Genomic DNA, 23,452 nt, shown 5'->3' with positions numbered 1-23,452 from the left:
GAACGAGGGGGGATGTATACCTGCTGACAGGCAGCCACGGTGTAGTCAACAGTTAGGAATGATCCCTCCGATCCAAGGAGAAATTCTAGGTCTCATTTTTAAAATACCCTCAGAAAATAAATACCTCTTCTACCTCTACAGCTCCCAAAGAAGTGCTATACAAAAATGCTTCTTACAATTCAGAGTCTGGCTCATCTCTATTGCGTGGGCTTAATTTCCACGAAGGCAGGGAAAAGGCTGGCCTGGGACACAGGCACCGCCTCCAGTAGAACACAGGTGCCTCCTGAGCTGCTCCAGATTTTGTTTAAATCACCTGAACACGATTCCACCAGAACACAGAAGGTAAGGCAGAGAAAATACGTGTTTAAATATTCTGAGATAAATGTCTGTGCTACAGGATCAGGCACTACCAAATGCAGGGCAAAAGGATGCTGTGAATGCAGAGATGTTTCTGAAGCACTCTCTGTGTCCCGGCCCTGATCTGGCAACGGCAGAGGACACAGAGACACAACCTTGGCTGGGCTTCAAGGAGTCCAAAGTTTCACGGGGGAACAGGTAGGTTAACAAAAAGTATAATTAGCCTAAAATTCCAACACAATACTACTTTTAAAAACAGAACATTCTTCTGTGCTTGATTTGACCTCTGCATTATCTTTAAATGTAAAGTATTCTGAACCAAAAAAACAACTTAATTTAGTTAATAGGGGCTATTTGACATGAATGTTAAACTGAATTGCTTAGAAAACCAAAACAGAGCTTCACAAGCCAGAGGGGCTGCCCAGCCTGCACAGGGCATGCCTACGAGAACAGGACCTGCCATTTAACACCTCACCTCCTTCATGAGACAGCAGCACTACCCACGAGTCCCCCTGAGCAGTCCTGTAAGAAACTACCTAACAAACTCAGGCTGCGGTGTCAAGCAATGCTCTTCCCAACAAAATTCCGCTGGACTGAACACGACAGAATGATTAGATTCATGTCTCTGACTTGGCGAGTTGAAGACTGTGACAGGGAAGCCGGGTAAAGAGTGTACTGGATATTCCACGTCAAGACTGTCTGCAGAGTTTCAAACACACGTGGAAGTAGAAGAAAGGGCAAGGAAAAACATGTGCAGTGAAGACCAGGGCGGCATAGTAAACATTATCCTTGGAGCGAGTCAACTGTTCTTTTCCATCATAGCCTCAAGGCAGAGGGAGGTGGATGCTGCCATCTAGAGATATCCAGGAATATCAGCTTTGATATCAATGCAGCCAACACAAAAGCACTGATGGGGGTGGAAGTGGAAGACGGCACAGTCTTAGGGAAGTGGCTGCCTGAGGGACACATTCTTTCCGGAACCAGGTCCTCGCCAGGTTTAGGGAGAGGGAGAGGAGGAAATGCCCAACAGACAGGGCACCTTCAGCCCCACGGTTCCCATGAGCATGAGAATGCAAACTCCTCCAAGCAGGGAAAGTGGGGCACAGGGAATTAGAGGAATGAGTAGGAAGAGATCAAATGTGGGAACGGTTAATGGATACACATAAAAATAGAAAGAATGAATAAGACCTACTATATGAAAGCACAACAGGGTGATTACAGTCCGTAATAATTTAATTGTACATTTTTAAATAACTAAAAGAGTATAACTGGAGTTTTAACATGAAGGATAAACGCTTGAGGGGATGGATACTCTTCTCCATGATGTGATTATTACGCACTGCATGTCTCTATCAAAACATCTCATGTATCCCATGACTATATGTACCTACTATGTACCCACAAAAATTAAAAGCTTTTTAAACATTTAATGAAGGTAAGAATGATGTGAGACATGGTACCCAGGACAAAGGGTTAGTACCTGCTACCACATGGAAGCTCTCAGAGTTCCACTGCCAGATTATGAACCACAGGAAAGGAAAACGGGGTTAGAGAGAAAGCCAAAGGCAGAAATTAGAATCACACAGGCAAGAAAACCAAGGAGATATGAAATTCAGCCCAAGTCTGGCATCTTGGGGAAAACAGGAGATGTAATTTTTTTTAAAAAGTGCACATTTTCTATCACGTTACTAGGATGCACAAAAGGAAAATGTATGTTTAAAGATGTTAAGAATGGTTGTATATTATGCACGATTTTTCTCCAGTTTAAGAACATTTTTTAAAACTGTCTATGGGAATTTTTCAACTTATGATAGAAAATATTCAATAAAGGACGCAGAAGTAATCTAATCCTGCATTTCCCAACTGATCAAGTGGATCTATGATCCTGAGAGAGGAAGCTAAATTGAGTTCTACCTGATCAACAACAGGATTTTATTTGCCCTAGTGTAGGACTCCCAGTCTTTCCCTCTTAATGAAGAGCTTTCAGCACAGACGGGGCACAGATGATGCTCATAATTTAGATGCAAGTGTGTGACACTCCACAGCCTGTGGGACAGGTTAGAAGCTTTCCGACTTTAGTGAAAACTGTTGCCATCAGCAACTTCAGCTGCATCTAGTTAATTTCATATCAGATGCAGATTTGTTTAAAATGCCAGACAAGTGGGGACCATTCAGTCCTGCCCAAGCCTCTCCCTGCTTTGACAGGGTAAGGAATCCAAGGGTTGTCAGGCTTGATGGATGAGGGGAATTATTCCTGATGTGCTGTCAGCACCCATCCCCCTTCGAGCACATCCTTCTCATCAGCACAAGAGGCAGAGGATGTTCTCAGGGTAGAGACAGTTTAGGGAAAAAGCTCATGCCCAGCAAAGTGGTACAGTCATTAACATTTTGCTTCTCCTTTTGTTGGCTCCTGGGACATTGCCAGCAAGAAAAAGTTTCCATAGCAGAGAACACCTCTACAGCTAGCATGGCAGTTGGAGATATTTATAATTTCACAACTGCAAATTAAAAGGAAGCTTGGTCTCTCCCTTCAAAAAATCAAAGCAGTAGCCCCTGAGATTGGCAATGGAAGCAAATGTCCAAGTCGAAAAGAAGACCTGGACCTCACAATCTCAACGCCTGTCTCTGAAAATATCCCCAGTCTTTGGACACCTGCCACCACCTAGGTCCAGCTTCTCAGGCTGATGGCTGCAGTCATCGTTGAGTCCTGCTCCAGGAAGCAACGAGGTTCGGGGTTATGTGTCATAGAACTCCAAGAGAACTAGTCACATCAGCCTCAGGGATGGCCTTTCAACACTGTGCAGTGCCCAGGCTAGGAGCTGAACAAGGAAAACTGACAAAACTACAGTTTCTCTCCCCAGTGACAACCCAAAAGGACTATGACTATATAAAAGCAGCTGCAGTTCAATATTTTCACAAGGGATGATTTTTGTCTCACTGGTTTTCAAAGAAGATGATACAGATATTGCCAGGGATAGAAAAATGTTAAAATGAGGAGAAGTCTTTTAAATGTAAGTGAAAATAAATTTAACTGCAAGCATGATAAGGTTCCTCTACCAGTCCTACCTAGATGCTAAATATACTATGAAATGAGAAGAATTTGATGAGTGATACAAATACAGGAGGACAAATCAAAGGAATAGAACAGAGTCAAGAAACAGATCTATAATGTACTTAGGAATGTAGTATATGCGAAAAGTGGTATTATAGATTAGTAAGGTGCCCAGTAATAATGCCGGAATAACTGGCTATCTCCGGAAAAAGAGGAAGAAGATGAACCACTCCTTTACTCCTTTAAAAAATGAGTTCCAAATAGGTTAAACACTAAATATTCACCCATAAAGATATGAAGAGAAAGTATGAGACAGTATTGTTAGAATTGAAGATGACAAAGTATCTTTCTAAGCATGACATGAAATTCAGAAGCCACTTCAAATTAATGAAGTAGACAAACCTCTGGAAAAACTAACAAAGTAAGAGAGAGAAGGCAAAACTAAACAATATTAAGAATGAAGAAAGACTTAAAACTGAAGATGCCACATAGAATGCATAAACAGATAATCTTCAAAGTTAAATAATCAAATTTCCATAAAATCACAAAACACCAAATTAAGAAGAAATTTAAAAATCAGAATAGTCCTATAACCATTAACCATTTGGATCAATTAAAAGTCCCCCCACAAAGGAAATATCAAGTCCAGATGCCTTTATAGGCAACATACAGAAGAGTCCATTCTTAAACCCTTCCAGAGATTAGAAAAAGATGGAAGTTTCCTTGTGGTAGATCAAATCACTGTTTAGCAAATACACCCTTCCCACTCTCTGCTTCCATTGGAAGGACAGACTTCCCCACTCCACTGATGCCAGATTTAATCATGTGGCTTGCTTTGGTCAGTGGGCAGAAGTGACACTGTGGCAGTTCCAAGTCTAGTCCTTGTTTCTGCTCACCACTCTAGGAGTTTCCAACCTTCAGCATGTGAAGAACATACCACAGATAAGTGCTGCCCTTCCACCTGGGTCCCACGGGAAGACATGTAGACCAGACAGACATCGGACCTGCAGTCTGGATGGAAGCTACGCCAACCACAGATCCGTGGCCAAAGCAGAGTTAACCCAGCCAACACACAGACCCACAGCAAGAAATCCTTATTAATGCAAGCCACTGGGGAATTGTGATTTATTATGCAGCCCTATTACAGTAATAGCTGGCTGATATACATTCCTACTTTGTTCAGCTACCATAACCTTGATATTAAAACTAGACAAAGATAGCCCAAAAAATGAAAACTACAGGTTAATGCCACTTATAAACATAGAAAAATCCTAAGCAAATTATTAATAAACCAAATGCACGAGAATATTGTATAAACGTATTTGTCATGACAATGTCGTATTTTTTCTGAAAATGTAAGATTAATGGCCATCAACAAATGTAACAAAAGCACTTAATAGCAAAAGAAAAATTTAAGAAACAAGAAAAGGGGTATTCTTCACCTGATACAGAGCTTTAAAAAAAAAAAAAAAAAAAAAAAGCCCATAGCATTTATCATACTTAGTATGCAATGTGGAAAGCATTCTCTTTATGATTAAGACAAGGATGTGTAGTATCACCACGTCTATTCAACTTAATCCTGGAAGTCCTAATTAATGAAAATAAGAAAAAAGAAAGAAAAGCTACAAAGATTGGAAAAGGAAAAAGCACAGCTTTTATTACTTGCAGATTATTATATGCAAAATTACCCCCCTTCAAATCTACAGATAAGAATCATTATAAATTAGTAATCTTCATTTAATAAAGCCAACTGAATTCCCATACATTAGCAAACAGCTAGAATGTTTATTTTTAAAGGATATTAAGGTTACAAAGAATAAATCTAACAAAGGATGTACAACTTCTTTCTGTAAAAAATAAAACCTTATTGAAAAACATTAAAGTCCTAAGTAAACAGAGCAATATACCATGCTCTAGAATAGTAAAAGTCAGCATAATAAAAATGTCAATTTCCCCAAATTGATCTACACATTTAATGTAATTTTAATCAAAATCTCAATCAGCTTACAGAATTTCATGAGCAAATTTAAACAGAAGATAAACCTGCCAAAAACAGCCAACGCTCTTGAAGAACAACCATGGCATGAGGGAACTTTCTTGACCAGTTATTTAAGCTTGTTAAAGGTTACAGTAATTAAAAAAGTGTGACATTGGCACAGGGACAGATGGATTGACCAACTACAAAATGGAGTCCAGAAACAGACTCATGTATATAGAGAAATACACCCAATACTTAGCAATCGGCTCTGATATGAATTATGTCCTTCAATTGTTACAACAATGTTGCCAGGTTAATCATTCCTGTTTTACTAATGGACACCCCCAGGCCTCACGAGGTTAAGGGACAGATATCCAAAATTACAGAGCCAAGATGTGTCAGTACTAGAATTCAGTACTAAGTTTCTCAGCCTCAAACGTACCAGTCTTTTTCATCATCTGCTATGTTTTGAAGAACAGTTAATAAAGCAAAGCAAAGAGCCTATATGCTAAGGATGAGAGCAGCCTCCAAAACACTGAATACAAATCTTAGCAGAAACGTAGGCAGAACCCAGAATAGGTAAGCAGAATTACACAGTGGTCATTCTCAGAGGGACCAAGAAGAAGTGCTCTTCCGTTCTGAGAATATCACTCTTGAGCCAAACCATGAGTCCGCTTAATTGGGAAAGGTATATTGCATGTCCTAGAGAATTAAGGTCATGACACTGAAAGTGTTGGGGTGATTTATGAGGATCACAACTGGAAAAGCAAAACAATCCCCCATACTCCCAAATTAGAAGAGAGATATTCACGCTAAGACTCTCGATAGATAAAAACAGACTCAAAACTCTAAAGACCTAAGAGACCAAAACTCAGTCTTCTGACAGATATGGCCCCCAAGTCATTAAGCAGAGACACATTTAACCCTTTACATATGCAAGAAGTGACAAAGATTTAAAGTCGACAATAGAAATGCATTTTTTAAAAAAAGAACTGTAACAGAGGGTAGACTAGGAACACTAAGTCCCCTAAAGTTTGTTTTCAAAGAGCCACAATTCTCTGGTTGGGCTCTCAAATACTTAGTTTAGTTATATGAAATTCCTATTTAAATGTTTTATGTTCTCAGCTCACTTAATAGCTTGATTTTTCTAGCAATTTGTTTATGCCCAGCTTCCATGAATACAGAGAGAATCATGCTTTAAATAAAAATGAAATACAAGAAAAATGGTATTTGAAAGAATAGAAATCAAATTAAAATCTAAATTGCAAATCGTCTAACATGTATAAGAAAGCTAAATTAGAACCCCAAGAAATGCTGAAAGGGAATATATTTTTAAGGGTCATAAACCAAACGATAATATTAATTGAGCAATAAGAGGGCTTATTTAAATGAAAAGCCCAAAACTAAGGATTTCATAAGCAATGTTCCTAATTTATATTCTTAACATGCTAACATTTGTTTCTGTCTTTTACATAGCTAACCAATTAGAGTATATTTCTACGGAACCAATTTTATTTGCTGACAATTATTTGTTATCTTAGTTATAATTCTGCAGCTTTTCAAGCAACAAATGAATGTCTTACATCTGGAAAAGAAAACACAAAAAGTGATGGTATGATGTTTGAATACATGCAATTTCTGGTATGTTACATTCTAATTAACATAATTAGCTTTGAAATAGTTCTCACAATAGCTGTCAACACTTGTGTCAATTTAGTGGCAGTTAATGACATCTGTAACAAAGATCTGCTATTTTTTCCACTTAAAAATAAAATAAACCTTTCCAAAAAGAAAAGACAGGCAGCCTCACTGAATATTTAAAACTCTTTTTAATCAGTAAAGCTCTATTCCAGATGATTTAAAAAGCAGATCTTGTGGTTTATTCCAGGGGTCTAAACATCGTGGTGCACAATATAATTAACTGGGGTTTAGAAAACAAATATTAGAACATCATTTTTCATTTTTTAACATCTCTTTTTATTGGTTTTAGAACATTTCATATGTTGATATTCAAGCTGATAGCTGGTATGTACCAGTACTGATAGCTAACACACTTCCTTACAGGTTGGCGGACAGTCACAGCTGCAAACACTCCAAGTACACCCTAACCTCCCTATCACCTACCCCAGGATTCTCCAATCCTCTCGATGATAGTGGCAACCGAATTTGCCCCAGGTCCCTTCTGAAATTCTACAGTAAATGTCCTCTCTAACGGTTTCCTAGTGGAGATACACAGGCCTGTAAAAATACTTTCAGTACCTCCTCTAAGCACATAACAATCACTTTAAAATACATTTACATATTAGGGATGCTTACTAAAAAATGTTTTTACTGATGGGCTGAGCCAGAAAAAATGTTAAGAGGCCCAACAGGCATCTTCTAACTTTGTTACACCTGGGCAAATGATAGCCAAATTTGGCAAAGGCAAAAAAAGATGGGAATATTAATAATACTTTCAGTAAAAAACTGTTAATATTCTAAAGGTCCAAATATACAGGTAGTATGATAGTAGTATACAAAATGTTAATTCAAAAGAAAGCAAGACATCTGTTCAAGTCACATTTTTGTTGTATATGGTGAACACCCACAAGTCATATTTTTTATACCAAAAGAAAATTCATGAAGAGCAGGATCCTGATCTTTTCTGTAATCTTCTGTGTAATCCAATGACAAGAATGAAAAGAAATGAGTTGGGTTTCTTTTTTCTAGTTGCCTTTTTTAAAATTTATTTATTTAGTGTTTTTTAACTTTTAAGTTCAGGGGTACAAACGCAGGTTACATAGGTAAACCTGTGTCATGGGGGTTTGTTGTACAGATTATTTCATCATCCAGGTATTAAGCCTAGTACACCCATTAGTTCTTTTTCCTGATCCTCTCCCTTCTCCCACCCTCCACCCTCAAACAGGCCCCAGTGTCTGGTGTTCCCCACTTTGTGCCCACGTGTTCTCATCATTTAGCTCCCACTTATACGTTAGAACATGCGGTATTTGGTTTTCTGTTCCTGCGATAATTTGCTGAGGATAATGGTCTCCAGCTCCATCCATATTCCTGCAAAGGACATGATCTTGTTCATTGCTATGGCTGCATAATATTCCATGGTGTATCTGCACCCATTTTATTTATCCCATCTACCAAAATGCAACTGAAAGAATGCCTTCTTTTAAAGGCATCATCTCTTAAAGTCTACTCATGTCAAAAATGTTATATTATCCTTCCTCCATAACTTCTAATTTCAAACAAGCCTCATGTCTGACAAGTCATCCCGCAGAAAACATGGCAGATCTGCAGTTATCTGAAAAGAATAATAGAAAAGCTTATTGTCACAAGGCTAGCTTAATCAGTTCTATAAATCATAAACTTTGGATGTACATTTAATGAAACTTAAATTCCATAATCTAATAATACATCAGCTCCTCTTGTCTGAGATGACAATAATAGTTAATATTTTTTGTGTTCTTATGTGTTCCAAGTGGATATCCTCAGTTGTATGATCTCACTTGACTCCAGTAACAATGACATGAGATAGGTACTATTAATATTCCCATTTTCCAGATGCACAGGAAGGTTATATTCTCTGGTCAAGGTCACATATCCAGTAAGTAGTAAGGTCAAGACTCCAACCCAGGCAGCCAGGCACTGGAGCCCATGCTCTTAAACATTACTCTAAACTGCCTATAACAATTAAATTCTAAATCAAGTACTTACACAACTGATCACAGTTGAGGTTAGAGCCACAGCAAAGCATGATCTCTCTGGACAATGGGAAAGGGGTGAGCCAAGGTCTATCTGTTCCATCCACGAAATTCTCCAATAACAGGGTTCATATTCAAAAGCAGAGCTATCAAAGTTCAATTAAAACACAGAGGTGCTATGGGCACAACCAAATATAAGTCCATGATATTTCATCTGGTGTCATTTAAAAGAGCCCACCCAAGGAAATACCCTAGATTCGCATCTTCAACAGCTGCAGCTCATTTTCTTGGGCTCTTTAGGCATTCAGGCCATTCTGGGGACGATGAGAAAAGGGGGAGAAGGCAGGAAGAGATGCTTCCAGTCCTACCTATTTATATAATAATTGCTTTGTTTCCGATATGCACTATTCCAAGGAGGGTCATGTACCCTGGGTTGGGGTGAGGGTGGGTAAAGAGGGCAAGGAAGAGGCAGTGCATACGCTAAAGTACAAACAGGTATTGTCTAGGCAGAGAAGAGAGTTGTGTAGAGAAGAGTTTTCTTTCTGGAATAAGCAAGAGGTTGGGAAGAGGAGTCCGAGGTCGGAGGAATGAATGGCAGGTGGTTCACTACCCCCCATTATTCTGACAAACTCCAGAAGCCCTTAAAGATGAGAAACCTCAACCCTCCATCGTGTGAATCTGTCAAGGAGATGAATGTATCCAGAAAACAGGAACAACACTCAGAGTTTTTTTAAAGTTTAATTAATGACTTTTAAATCACAGCTTTATAAAAAGGGGGTACAAAGTATCACTTGTTCAACATATTTATAAAGCTAAACTTCATCACTGTATTTAGGGACCAAAGGGGGAAAAAATGCCAACTTACACTTATACAGACAAACAAGGAAAGAAATACCCATACAAACCTAATGAAGCACCCTTATAAACAAAGCAGAAGGCATCTCTAATTAAAGAAAAACAAGTTGGTTACAGGCAATGAAGAGATACTTCCTACTTAAGAGTACTAGAAAAGGCATTAATTCTTGTGAAAAGAACGACAAATGTATGCCCCTGTTTTCTTGGGGTTACATATTCATCCATGACATACTAGAACCCAATTATTACTCAGTAAATACAGAATTCTACTGTGAAAACAGTAATGTACCTTCAATTCATAGACTATCTAGAATATACACCATCCAGAGAAGAATTCAAGTTTTGTTGGTGGATCATCTTGGAAAGAAAGATACAGAGACAAATAAGTAAATGACAGACAGAAGGAACAGAAGTCTGGGATCTGAGGAAACAAACCTGAAGCAGCACTAGGGCTTGGAATGACAACCAGTCCTAGGTATGGGGTCAGAATTATCAAAACTTGAGCAAGGGCTTTATGCCTCTACATATTGTTTGTAAAAATGCTTGCCACTACTTAGCACTCACTGTTGAAGACTTTTTTTTTTTAATGGAAGCTGATGTACCGTGAACTATAAAAGATTTAGTAGATCCCAAGTAGCTAAGTTGGACATTACCACACTGCTCCACATTACACTTAAAAACAAATTACCAGTGTCAGATCACAAAGATCTCACAATCCAGTAGGCCATGATGAATATGTAGCCACTGAATCTAACAAATGCACAGACTTACTTCCTTTTGGCTAAAGTACCAGAAAATACCATGCTTTCCACTTTGGAGAATTCCTAAATTGAAGACACTTGCTTAACTTAGGAAAGTGAAGGCTCACCATCCACCTTATATGGCACGACCATGAGTGGTGGTGGTGGTATTCTAGGGTGCAGATTAAGTCAGAACTCATTTCATCACTGATATCCATGAGCCTCTGAGTTTTCAGGTGGTTCCTCTGCCTTCTCAACTATCCTAGAAATATCACATTAGGAAGAAACATTATTGTCCACTGCACTGTCTACCTTTACCTACCACTCCCCCTCCCCATCACACTGTATACAATTTCCACTTGGCCTTGAAGCTTGCCTAACCAAAACCTACTCAATGTTTAACACTCAGTTCAAGTTGCAAAGTTTTCCCAGACACCTGCAGGTCAAGTCATTCTTCTGCTTCTGTGAATTCTCATGGCCGAACTCTCCAGCATGTTATTATCTTCTACCTTGATCTCGGATTTCCCAGAAGTCTTCTTCCAACTAGTTTATAGGCTCCTTAAAAGCAAGACCACGTGTCATGCAGCTTTTCATACTAGTCAGATAAGAGGGAATCCATTAATAGCCAATTAAATGATCAATAAGCATCCTGGGGAATACACTGATTCAGAATCCCAGAGTAGATTGAAGCTTCAGGTGCCAATGAACCAGGAATAAGTATAATTACCACTACTACTCATTATACTAACCACAAAACTATATCTAGAAAAAGCAAAGTAGGAAACATATTGAGGCATGTTTTCCCAGAGTCACAATAACCAGGAATTTCCTAAGAAGCCTCTGAAGTAAAAGGATAATTTTCCATTTTTTCCCAAGACAGGAAATGCTACATCCCAATACCTTTCCCCCAACAAACCGCTAATTATTATTATTTTTTTTTTTTTGAGACGGAGTCTCGCTCTGTCGCCCAGGCTGGAGTGCAGTGGCGCGATCTCGGCTCACTGCAAGCTCCGCCTCCCGGATTCAAGCCATTCTCCTGCTTCAGCCTCCTGAGTAGCTGGGACTACAGGTGCCCGCCACCGCGCCCCGCTAATTTTGTGTGTGTGTGTGTGTGTGTGTGTATTTTTAGTAGAGACAGGGTTTCACCGTGGTCTCGATCTCCTGACCTTGTGATCCGCCCGCCTCGGCCTCCCAAAGTGCTGGGATTACAGGCGTGAGCCACGGCGCCCGGCACAGCTAATTATTATGGGTTTCTTGGTTTCTTTTGAGAATAAGACAGCAAACAGGTCAATGCTGGTATTTTGCCATGGGAGGAAATAGGATGCCAGAAAGGACAAGCTGTGCCACCTCAGCAGTCCACCAGAGGAGAACCTGTCCACATCAGTGAGCATTTCCATAACAGTGGCCGTCACTGCTTTGCCACATTATTTTAATCGTTTCTTCAAACATGGAAACCAGTAAAACCCTGAACAGCCTGACCATTCAGCTAGTCTGGGCACCAGGAACCTCGAAAAATGACAGAAACAGAATTAACATCTCTTCAGTGCTCCTTTCATAAACAACTATTTTCTAAGTACTAAGTACAGACCAGGCACTGCCCTTGGTGCTACAGATACAGTAAGGAATAGGACAGCTAGGTGCAGGCATTTACCACCCTATGGATCATCTCTTTATGCTTGGTGGACAAGCTGACCTAAGTGGGCATACCAGTTGGGTAAACAGGTAATAAATAATCTCCAACACATAGAAGTCTCTGTACATATATGTGTAGTACTGCTGTTCCAAATTTGTTTTTCTCCCCCCGTGATGGTAAATAATTAAAAGAGGGCATGTGTTTCTATTCTTTAAAACCCACATAATGTATATGGGCACCGTTCGCCTCACTGGCTGTCAAATGGGCCTTTGATAACAAGAAGTCACACTTGACTGGTCTGTCCAGGCAAACCCACGCAGAGACCCACTTAGAGAGCTGCTCCAGCTGGTGCCCAATCCTTTCTAGGAAGGACAATACCTAAAGAAGGTAATGAACATTTTTTAACCTCTGCAAAATGAAAAGAAGAAAAAAACTAAGACATGTGGACATTTTAAGTGACTGCTCTGAGTGGAATTTCATTTTAGGAAAAACAAACTTCTCCCCCAAATATGTAGGTCTTCACTACATATTTCATAGACCGAATCGCAATGCCCTTCACATGCCTGCTCATTACCCATTGGGCACCCAGCCGTGTTTACAATAAGAACACACATTTACAGTATCTTTTCACAGAGACAGTAGTTGGATTACAGAGAGGATTTCAGACTTCATTGTAAGCTGATCTTTGATTTACAGACTCATGTTAAAGCAGCTACTCGGTGGATGGGCCCAGGTGAGCCTATAATGAGATGGATCTTCATGGATTAGGCCTGTCCTATAATAATCTGCTCAGGGCTCCCCACCGCTATTTCAGCACTGAGTTATGAAAATTCATCCCTTCACTATAAACAGAACCTAGCTCAGAGGGTAATAACTATGAGATGTATTACTCCTGGAATACAAGCACTCCAGAGACTCTGATTATAATGTCCACAGCTGAAGGCACTATTTCACAATTGAGATTACTACTTTCCAGATGAAAAAAATTCTGAGCTGTGGAATAATGCCTTCAGCTACACACACTGTAATCACACTCAGCAGTTCCTGTATCCCAAGAGCAATACAGGTTACCAACAGTTGGTTTGGTAAGCTGATTTAGGGAATAAAAGAAAGATGTTACAGGAGGCAGCACAGATAACCCTAATTTCACATTCGCTTTATCTACTGGCTTTAGCACAAGAGTTCAACAGGTCCAATAACCATATAAATTTCACTAAAGCATAAATTTAAAAGAATAATTTTATAACCAAACCAACAAAGTTTTAAAGATAACAGTATTGACTGCTGACCAGGGTATAGTGAGATGCACTTTACCAATCTAAAAGTATAAATTTGTACGGCATTCCTAGAAAACAGCTTAGCAAGGACTATGGAGAATGTCAACAATGCTTATATTATTTGCCCCAGTAATCCCACCCCAAGAATCTACCTGAAGAAATCATTAGAGGTGAATAAGGACTTATTTTACATCTACTCATCACCATTATTTGCAGTAGGAAAAACTTGGAAATAACCTAAAGGGAACAGATTAGTAAATTATGATAAATCCATATATTGGAATATTATGCAGCCTTTAAATTGAGTCATGACAGCAATAGAGAAATGTTAATTCATAGATGAATTCTACAACTTTGGTTAAGCAATTTATTCAAGGGCATTCAAATTGTTCCTACATCAATATTTAACAGATACTCTCTCAGAGTTAACTAATTGGACTTCGGATCAGGTTTTTGTTTTTGAGCTATAAGGCTAATGAAGTATTGATATAATATTAAACGACTGCAAATAAAGTCTGCACCCTAAATAAATGCTGACATTATGTCTCTACATTCTGAATGAATTAAAAAGGAAAAATACACTTTTGCATACATTTAGTAAATTTTCCCTGACTTCTTATAATGCATTTTTTTTTTTGCAAATGGAAAAGATGAATATTCATCAAGGCTCTCTGAATATATTACAGTTTAAATAGTTTGGTTTTAATATTTATAGAACATCATGAAATATAATTTCTCCATTAAAATAAATGTATACGATGTCAAAAGACAGCCACTGAAGAAACAAAATTATGCCACTTAACCTAATATTTAAAAGTTAAAATATAGCATTTGAAAGCACCTTGTCCCTTCAAAAATGTTAAGGATTCTACAAAGATATTTTTCAGTTTGGTTGGCACATTTTGAGTAAAGATAAGAAAAAAAGAAACAAGCTACTCCCACATCATGCAAGTAAGGACAAAAAGGTTAAATTCCTACCTCAATTCAATTGATCTAAGGGAAAAGTGCTTGTTTTCTTCCCTTCTGGATAATACCATCCCACCTAAAGCTACCTCACAACCTCCAAGAAACACTTTTTCTACCAACCCCAAGAACATCGATGACAGCATTTCTTGAGTAACAGGCACTATGCAAAGTACCGCACAAGAGTTAATTCATTTAATTGTCACAATAACCTTATGAGGTTATTACAACCATTAGTCCCACTTCACAAAGGAAGAAACTGAAGTCCACACAGTTAGCCCTAACTGAGGCTAATAAATGGTAGAAGCTGGAGTTGAGCTCAGGCAGCCCATGCTCTCAACCACTCTGCTTTTCCCTTTCATTCTCATTTTCTAACTAAATGATTACAGCTTAATTCCTGAATAAGGTTTCCATAACTAATTTCTCTCTGGCTTGAAGAACAGCTTCTTGGAAAGGCTACATAATGTAAGCAAGAAACTGATCACAGATTAAAAACAAAACCATAAATATACAAGAGTCTGTTCTATAGCACTGAAAATGTACAGAAAAAAAACATATGTTTATGCATTCAACAAGTTCACTGAGCACCCTACTATGTGCCAGGCACTATTCTAGGCACTGAGGAGACAGCTGGGAAAACAGAATTATCTCTGCCTTCATGAAATTTACATTAGGGTAGTAAGAGATATATAATAAAATAAGCAAACGATATGGTATACTGGACAGTGATAAGCTATGGAGAAAAATGAATGAAGGAAATGAAATACGTGGCAAGCAATATAGGGAACAGTTTGAAACAGGATGGCCAAGGAAGACCTCAATGGGAAGAATGTGAATGAAACCTTCACACAAAAAAGATGAGGCACAGGATTCCAACCAAACAGAAAACTGGAGAAAAATACCGGAAACTAATGTTCATGATGCTTCTGCCATCTATCTATTACTTCCAAGTACAAATGGAGTGAATATTTCTGGTGATGGCCACAGAAGCCATTTTAAACTTCCAGCATCAAGGCTTACAACCTTATTTTCCTACAAAGAAATAAGTTGCCACTGGTCCTGCTTTTGCCTCCTGAAATTTCCATCTTTCTTGCCAGAAAGCAGCATCTGTATAAATCCCCCAGCTTTTGACGACTATGACTTCTGTGATAAACTACCCATGTGTGTGGGGAGGGACAGAAAGATGGAGGAAGCAAATGGGAAAATGAGTTTTCCCCTCTTCAGATTAATGTATATGAAGTATACATCTGACACTTCATCAGAACTCCCGGCTGGTGTCCCAGCAGGCGGACACTGGCTGAGCATGTATTCTGCCAGCTACCAGGCTACTTAGGATGAATTGGCAACATGCCATTTATCTGAAATGCCCAATGTGTCTGGGAAAGGGAACACAACTACATTTAGCATTGCCAAGGAAAACTAGATACTTCAGGCTAGGAATTAATCTCTTCCTTGAGAAGGTAGTTAGCAATACCTTCAAGCTTGCCTATGGCATTTAAATCACTAAAGGTCATGCATTTACTAAAATTCATACCTACCAAACCTCAGGGCCTTCATTTATATCTTACTAACATATTAATACTTCTCACGTTGAGGGCCTATACTTTTCTGAAATGTATGTTGTTGCAACTGGGCATGGAACTGTTATATCGAGTGTAATGCTATCATCTGGACATAAGCCAATTTGGTTCCTTGTTTTTCCAGTCCCCACCATACTTGAACACACATATCACTTCAATTTAGTCAATGAATCAACAAAATATATAAACAAATGTGACTAGATGATTGCTTAAAAGCAGATTAATGAAATTTCCTTGAATGCAGACACTAATAATCTCTTCACGAATTTTGTCACCATATTTTTTTGAGCGGCTGATGTGACAGTAAATGGGATTTAGCCTGTAACATGGGCTTTAAGGCCAATCACAATTGTAAGATGCACACTGAATAGCAAAGCTATAGAGATTTTAGATGGATGATCTTATTAGGCCACCCATTACAGCATGAAGAATCACACCATCATGCTCACTTTGCAACTAAAAAAAAATGTCGCTTTTCCATAAATAATTATTTGTTCCTTCAACATTATTTATTGAACACCTTCTATGTGCAAGGCCTTGTGCTGAGAGCAGTGAAAAGTAAAAAGTAAAAATCAGACAAGAATTCTGCTCTCAAGGGGCTTGCAGTCTAGCAGAGAGATATTTGGCATAAACACAAAGAACAAAATTCTACAAGGTGTACATGCCCACCTCTTCAGCACAATTCTCTCTCAGATCTATTAGCTGTAATTGGCAGAGAACTTTTGATATAATCCAATCTAAATGAGGCAGAAACAAAACAGATCAACTTTAATGCCCCTTTAACTGTGTGGTTTGACAAGGGGTACCAAAAGCAGAAAAGGTCACTAACATGTACTCGAGTGACATGTCAACATAAGTGATAGGGCATCGAAATCTGGGCACATGGCAGCAGAGTAATAAGGAAATCAAGATGGTCGTCCGTCTGGCAGCTCTTCTCTGGCTGCTGCTCTTAATACAGCAGAAGGTGAGGGGCAAGTAGTTTTCCATAGACTACAATTAGGAACTAATGAACTCTCTGAAGGGAAAGATAAGGGTTAAATTTTAAATCTTCACTATCTAGTAGTAAATGACTAATCACATTCTGGCTTCTGTGCCCAAGCTTACCTACAATATAATAACAACAACAGAAATGATAATATTGCTAACTTTTGTGACTTGTTATATGCCAGGTACTATTATAAGGTTTTTCTACATGGTATTTCAGCATTTTCCCCAGTGTTATATTAAGCAAACACTATAAACACAAAAACCTGCAGGTAAACAAGCTAATAATTTAAGTGATTCCTTGATAACAATATCATCTGATAGATTTTGGGAGGTACTCTTCTCATGTTTTCTACTGATAGTTCTTATTGCATCCTCTTCCCAAATATCTTAGGTCACGTGACATGCATTTCATCAATGAATAAGTCAGTTTCTGTTTCTTGGTATGTGACCATTAGTATTAGTAAAAAGATATATTACTTAAGAATGGCTAGACATGGTGGCTAATGCCTGTAATCCCAGCACCTCGGGAAGCCATGGCAGGAGTATCACCTGAGATCAGGAGTTCATGACCAGCCTGGCCAACATGGCAAAACGCCGTCTCTACTAAAAATGCAAAAATTAGTCAGGCATGGTGGTGCACTTCTGTAATCCCAGCTACTCGGGGGCTGAGGCAGGAGAACTGCCTGAACGTGAGCCAAGATTGCGCCACTGCACTCCAGCCTGGGCACCAAGAGAGAACTCCGTCTCAAAAAACAAACAAACAAACAAAAAGAAGATATATTACTTAAGAAGACATATTATCACTGTCACATATTTGTGACAGTGTTGTTTGAATCACAATGATTGACTTGACAATAAACATACAGGATTACTATTTAGGTGTGAAGAATAAAGTTGCAGTGGCTAAGAAAGCACTTCTGTCAAAAAAAAAATCATGAATTGTGAAGTATTTTCCTCTTTCCTTAAAAAGTAAATAATCAGAGTAAAATAAGCTTTTAATAAAATTCCCTAAGGAGAAAAAGTCCCTTTGGACTTGGGGGTAGGATGGAGGAAAATGCTCTCTACCATCACGTTAATTGTATCTTTTAAAAATAAGCCCCAGTCAGGCACAGTAGCACCCGCCTGTAGTCCCAGCTAATCAGGAGGCTGAGGCAGGAGGATCCCTTGGCCCAGGAGTTTGAGGTGGCAGTGAGCTATGATGGCGCCACTGTATTCCAGCCTGGGCAAAAAAGCAAGATTTGTCCCTAAAAATGAAAATAAAAATGAATTAAAAGTCCCAGTATTTTCATGAGGGAAAAAAGATGAATTTTGGTTTAGTCAATTTTGAAGTCATAAACTATCCTGAAAGAAATTTCTTTAAAAATAATTATTTCACACATTCGAAATTATTCTGAAAGAAGAATCAGGGAATTCTAGAGAAGAAAGGGACTTTATAGACTGTTTAGTGCCTCTTTTCACCTTACAGGTACAAATGAGGTGAGAGAATTTGAGAGACGGACTTGTCCAAGTTTATACAGCTATCTAATGGCAAAAGCAGGACTAGAGGCTAGACCTGAACAAAATCTCTTATCCATTACTGCATTATTTCCAAATATCCAACATAATTTATTACCAATGCATAAAATTAGAAGACACAATACGTTGATTTATATATCATTTGCATCTTCATCAATAAAAAATGTTTAAAAATCTATTTCCATATCATACAACCCTACCAGCCATGCAAAAGTAACTTGTACAGACTTCTAAGTTGAGTCAAAGGCCAAAACTAGGAAAGGGCCACCAGCACAAAAAAAAAAAAAAAAAAAAAAAAAAAATTCTAATAAGCATGTTAAATATAAAGGTCTACACTGGGGAAAAAATAGAAATGTGTGAGTCCATGCTGCTAACAAATACACATGTATTTAGGGAGAGTGCTGAAGTTGGAAAAATCACCATTTTCAAACACAGAAAAGAGTGATCCAGGCAAGAATCACCTATGGATTCTTGGGGAAATTTTGATGAAAAGCGTATCTGCATTGCTTAAAAGTACCTCCCTCATAGATTGGGAGAGAGAAAGTGGTAACTACAGAGAGAAATCAGGTAACACTTTGACTGGATGATCACAATTAACATCACAGAGAGGGGCAGATGGATGTGATGGGCCTCCAGAGCTCATTCCTTAAGAGGACATGACATCACCAATGTCGTATTCTTGCCTGGAATGTAAAACCCTGAATCTCACCATGAGGAGAGAGCAAACAAATACGAGAAATATTCCCTTAAAAATAAGCCATTAAACAATTCTTCAAAAATGTCAAATGTCATAAAAGACAAAAGCTGTGGAAACATCCCAGATGTTTGGGGACTAAAGAGAGGGACAATTTCATGCAACACATGACCCTAGACTGGATCCTACACTGGAAGAAGGAAAATGCTATAAAGGACATTAATGAGCCAATTGATAAAAGTGAAATACAGGTGACAGAGTAGATAACTGGATTGTATCAGTCATAAATTTACTCCAGTTGATAACCGTGATAAGAAAGGTCTATGATATATAGATTATGCACTCTCAAATAGCTCAAAAATCATGTGTGTATGTACATATACACACATACATACACATACACACAAAGAGAAAGGAAATTAAGAAGCTAATTTGGCAAGGCGTTAATTAGTCAAATCTAGATAAAGGATAAACTGGTATTCTAAGAATTTTTCTTATTCTTGCAACTTTTCCATAAGTTTTATATTATTTCCAAATAAAAAGCTACAAAAAGGCCTAGAAATACTTTCATTTCTTTTGGGAGAAGGGTAGAGATGAGGCCAAAATTGAGAGAAATCCTCCAAACCGGGTACAGGCGTAGAAATTAGCACATTGAAAGCAAGGAATTTCACATTGCCAAATCTGTGCTTAACGTCACATGTGGGTACGTTTAAATATAGTTAAACTCAATTAACTTAAATTGTCCCCAGGGAGGTGGTGAGCTAGAGCAGCCTCCACCGTCGCCCGCGGACACTCACCAGGCTGGCGGTGAGCGAGGGCGCCGACTGGCCCAGGGCCTGGCTGCGCATGCGCACGAGGTTGGACGTCTCCGCAGAGGCCGGCCAGGCCTGTCCCGCCACCGGGTTTGGAAGGAGGTATCTCCCTGTTGGAGTTAAAGAAAAGAAAATGTAAGTGACAGGCAGACGGCAGTAGTCTTATTGCAATGGGGGTGAGGGTTGGGTGTCTATTCCTGGCCAACCTTGTTCTGTATTACTTCTGCCATACCCAGTAATAACATTTATTAATAGCAACCTGGGAAAACGTGTTCTAATTCAGTCAGGAGATCCAGTGGCAGAGTCTGGCCCTGACCTCCAACATCATCTCCTGCACGAGTGTAGCCTCATCAAGGTAGGATGAGGTGTTTTTTTTCCATCTGCCTATACCAAGGGAATGCGTTGAGAATATGTATAAGTACACAAAGCATTCTTAGCATCACAGAAGCAAGCGTGTGCATTTGTAAGTGTTTTTTGAAAAAATCTAATATGGAAAGTGATCTAGGACTCAATTATAAAATAATCTACAAAGTGGAGATCATGACCAACAAAAGGAAGCAGAATTCTTTCAAGATGAAATGGGGCTGGTGCCTCTCCCCCAGCCCTTTTTCTCTGAAGTGCAGGTGGCCATCCAACCTTGTCTGTGGGATACATAATCATATCTATTTGCATAAATCAGGACATCAATGTCAGTCTAGGTACACTGAGCAATTTCCATCAACCTTGAACTCTAATATATACATATATGTTTTTAAAAGTCAAACAGCTGAACCAATTCACACTGTGTTAGTTCCTTGGTGCATGGACTTGACTAATATTAACACACAAGAAATGGTTTTTGACTTCAGGAAAGTTAGGATGGACATGAATATTCACATAGCAATAAAGGTCAGTAAAAGTCGAGACTGCGTTCAATTTTCATCTGTTTTGCCCCAATATTAGCATAATTACTGGCCATAATAGCTGCTCAATAAATATTTACTAAACGATGAAAGGGCTTGTAGACATTTTCTTCCATAAAAACAGACAATGACAAGATGGCAGACCACACAGAGAATCTCATTTGAGGGCCATGTGTTGGGGACTCCAGCCTCATTCCTCTCCAGAATCATGAGGGATTACAGCATGCATAGCTGGTGGCCCTGTAGCACAGGTAACATCTGTTCCTCATTCTTCCCTCAGGCATGCATCCCACAAGCATATTGCACTGGTTAATAACGATCGTAGTATATTAACTAGCTTACCATTACTGTACATGCTAACTACCAGCACTGTCAAAGCACAGGAGCTAGGGGCATCTCCCATCAATTGTCCATGTGAAGAAGTCCATTGCTTTATTTAAGCCAAGTGCTTTCAAAAATTTGTATTTTAGTTGCAGAGGAAAAAATGGCTTCTTTTGCCAAAATTGCTTTTCCACTCTTTTATTATAGAGTGAAAGCACAGACTCTGGAGATAAATTAGATCTTCTTTTGAAATCCTGCTCTGTAGCCGAATGACACTGGGAAACTTAGTCTCTCTTGGACTTGGTTTTTTCCATCTCTAAAATGGGGGCGATAGACTTGACTATGTAGTTATTGAGGGCATTAGAGAAATTTGTAAGTACAGTTTGTAAGTACAGTACTCAGTAAATGTTAACTATTTAGCCATAACAGCAGTAAAAATGAAAAGTATCCTCTTTATTTGGGATGAGCTTTTCATTCACAAGAAGAAAATGCAAATATATACAAAGGAACAAAAATTACCTATCATCACACCAAAGAAAACCACGATCAACAATTTAGTGATTTTCCTCTAGACTTTCTTTCTACAACCTATATATTCTTACAAAAACAAAATGTGATACTGATTTTTGTCACCTGCTTCCTGCCAACTCCACATAATAGATTGACCTTTTCCAAGCAAATAAATGCAGCAAATGTCAATTAATTTAAACACTATCATTGAAGATTCCGTGATAGTGAACCTCTGTGGTTCTGATCACCATCTCGAAAACATTCAGACATATTTTTGGACAAGGTATGCTGCATTTGATGTCTAGAATTTTAATTTTTTCCTTGTCTTATTTCAAAATGTGAACTAAAAGCTGAACTAAGAATGGCTTTGAGAAACAGGTCCCCTGTAGGCCCCAAAGCAGGTAATTAATGAGGAAGAGCAGGAAAACTATAGATTGCATTTAGGAATGTTGCATTAATATTACAGGGATAAATGGTTTCTTTAATACAGAAATCACTCAGTATTTGAAGGGCTCACTTGTTAAAAATATATAAACCTCTAATAATCTGAATCCATTTTTTTCTCCCTCCTATGTCATTTTCTATATATTATTTGTATTTATTTATTTGTAGTTTATTTGCATTTTCTTTGTTCATGTTTTGGAAAGGGAATGATAAGAGGTACAGAAGCTATATGATGCCAAGGTTTACATGATGGAGAGAACCCACTATAGCCTCACTGTTGTTCTGCCTCCATATGCTTCATGTTAAAGAAAACTGAGGGTAGATTTAAAAAAAAAAAAAAAAAAACTTGGGAGAATTTAATGTAAAATAGAAAAAATTAAAGGCAAAGTATTTTTATTCAGTGAAGAATTCAACAAATCTTTTTTTCCTTTAGTAGAAAATAATTATTAGGCTGGGTGCAGTGGCTCATGCCTGTAATACCAACACTTTGGAAGGCTGAGGTGAGCAGTTCCCTTGAGCCTAAGGGTTCAAGACCAACCTGGGCAACATAGTGAGGCCCCATCTCTACAAAAAATTAAACAGTTAGCCAGGTGTGGTAGCCAAATCTGTGGTCCCAGCTATTCAGGAAGCTGAGATGGGAGGACAGCTTGAGCCTAGGAGGTGGAGGTTGCAGTGAGCCAAGATCACACCACTGCACTCCAGCCTGGGTGACAGAGTGAGACCCCATCTCAACAAATAAAATAATAATAATAACAATACAAGAAATAATTATTAGACTGTCTATATAATTCCCCTGATGTGAGGAAATAAGTTTATTCTTTTCTGTATCCCCAGTACCTGTTATAGGGCCTGGCACTTAGTAAATGTTCAATAAATGTTTGTTGACTGAAAGGCAGGGAAACCATACTATTAGAACAATAATTAGTGAAGTCTCAACAGGAAGAAAACCACTGAACAGATAATTTTCTTAAATTTCCTTTACAAGTATAACATAATAGCTAAAATACATTGAGGCCTTATTATATACCAGGCACTGCCACATCCTAACAATCATATGGGATAGGTACTATTATCTCCAGTTTAAACCCAGAGAGGTACATAACTAGGCAAGGGGATACAGCTACACAAATGGGCAAAAAT

At 38.6% G+C, this 23,452-nt stretch overlaps 1 protein-coding gene across 14 annotated transcripts in view; it reads right to left on the bottom strand.

Moving 5' to 3' along the window:
* The window catches only part of MAST4 (microtubule associated serine/threonine kinase family member 4), a 576,679-nt gene that overhangs the window by 367,823 nt on the left and 185,404 nt on the right, over positions 1-23,452 (bottom strand). For 11 of the 14 annotated variants that reach the window (XM_045394763.3, XM_045394770.3, XM_045394765.3 and 8 more), the window contains exon 3: positions 20,121-20,245. The exons of the other annotated variants lie outside the window; for them this stretch is intronic. In XM_045394763.3, coding sequence (XP_045250698.2) covers positions 20,121-20,245 — 125 coding nt within the window. The remainder of the gene's footprint in view (positions 1-20,120; positions 20,246-23,452) is intronic. 14 annotated transcript variants of the gene reach the window in all.

This window comes from Macaca fascicularis, chromosome 6 (assembly GCF_037993035.2).
Source record: "Macaca fascicularis isolate 582-1 chromosome 6, T2T-MFA8v1.1".
NCBI lineage: Eukaryota > Metazoa > Chordata > Mammalia > Primates > Cercopithecidae > Macaca > Macaca fascicularis.
This window is presented reverse-complemented; position numbering and strand designations above follow the sequence as displayed.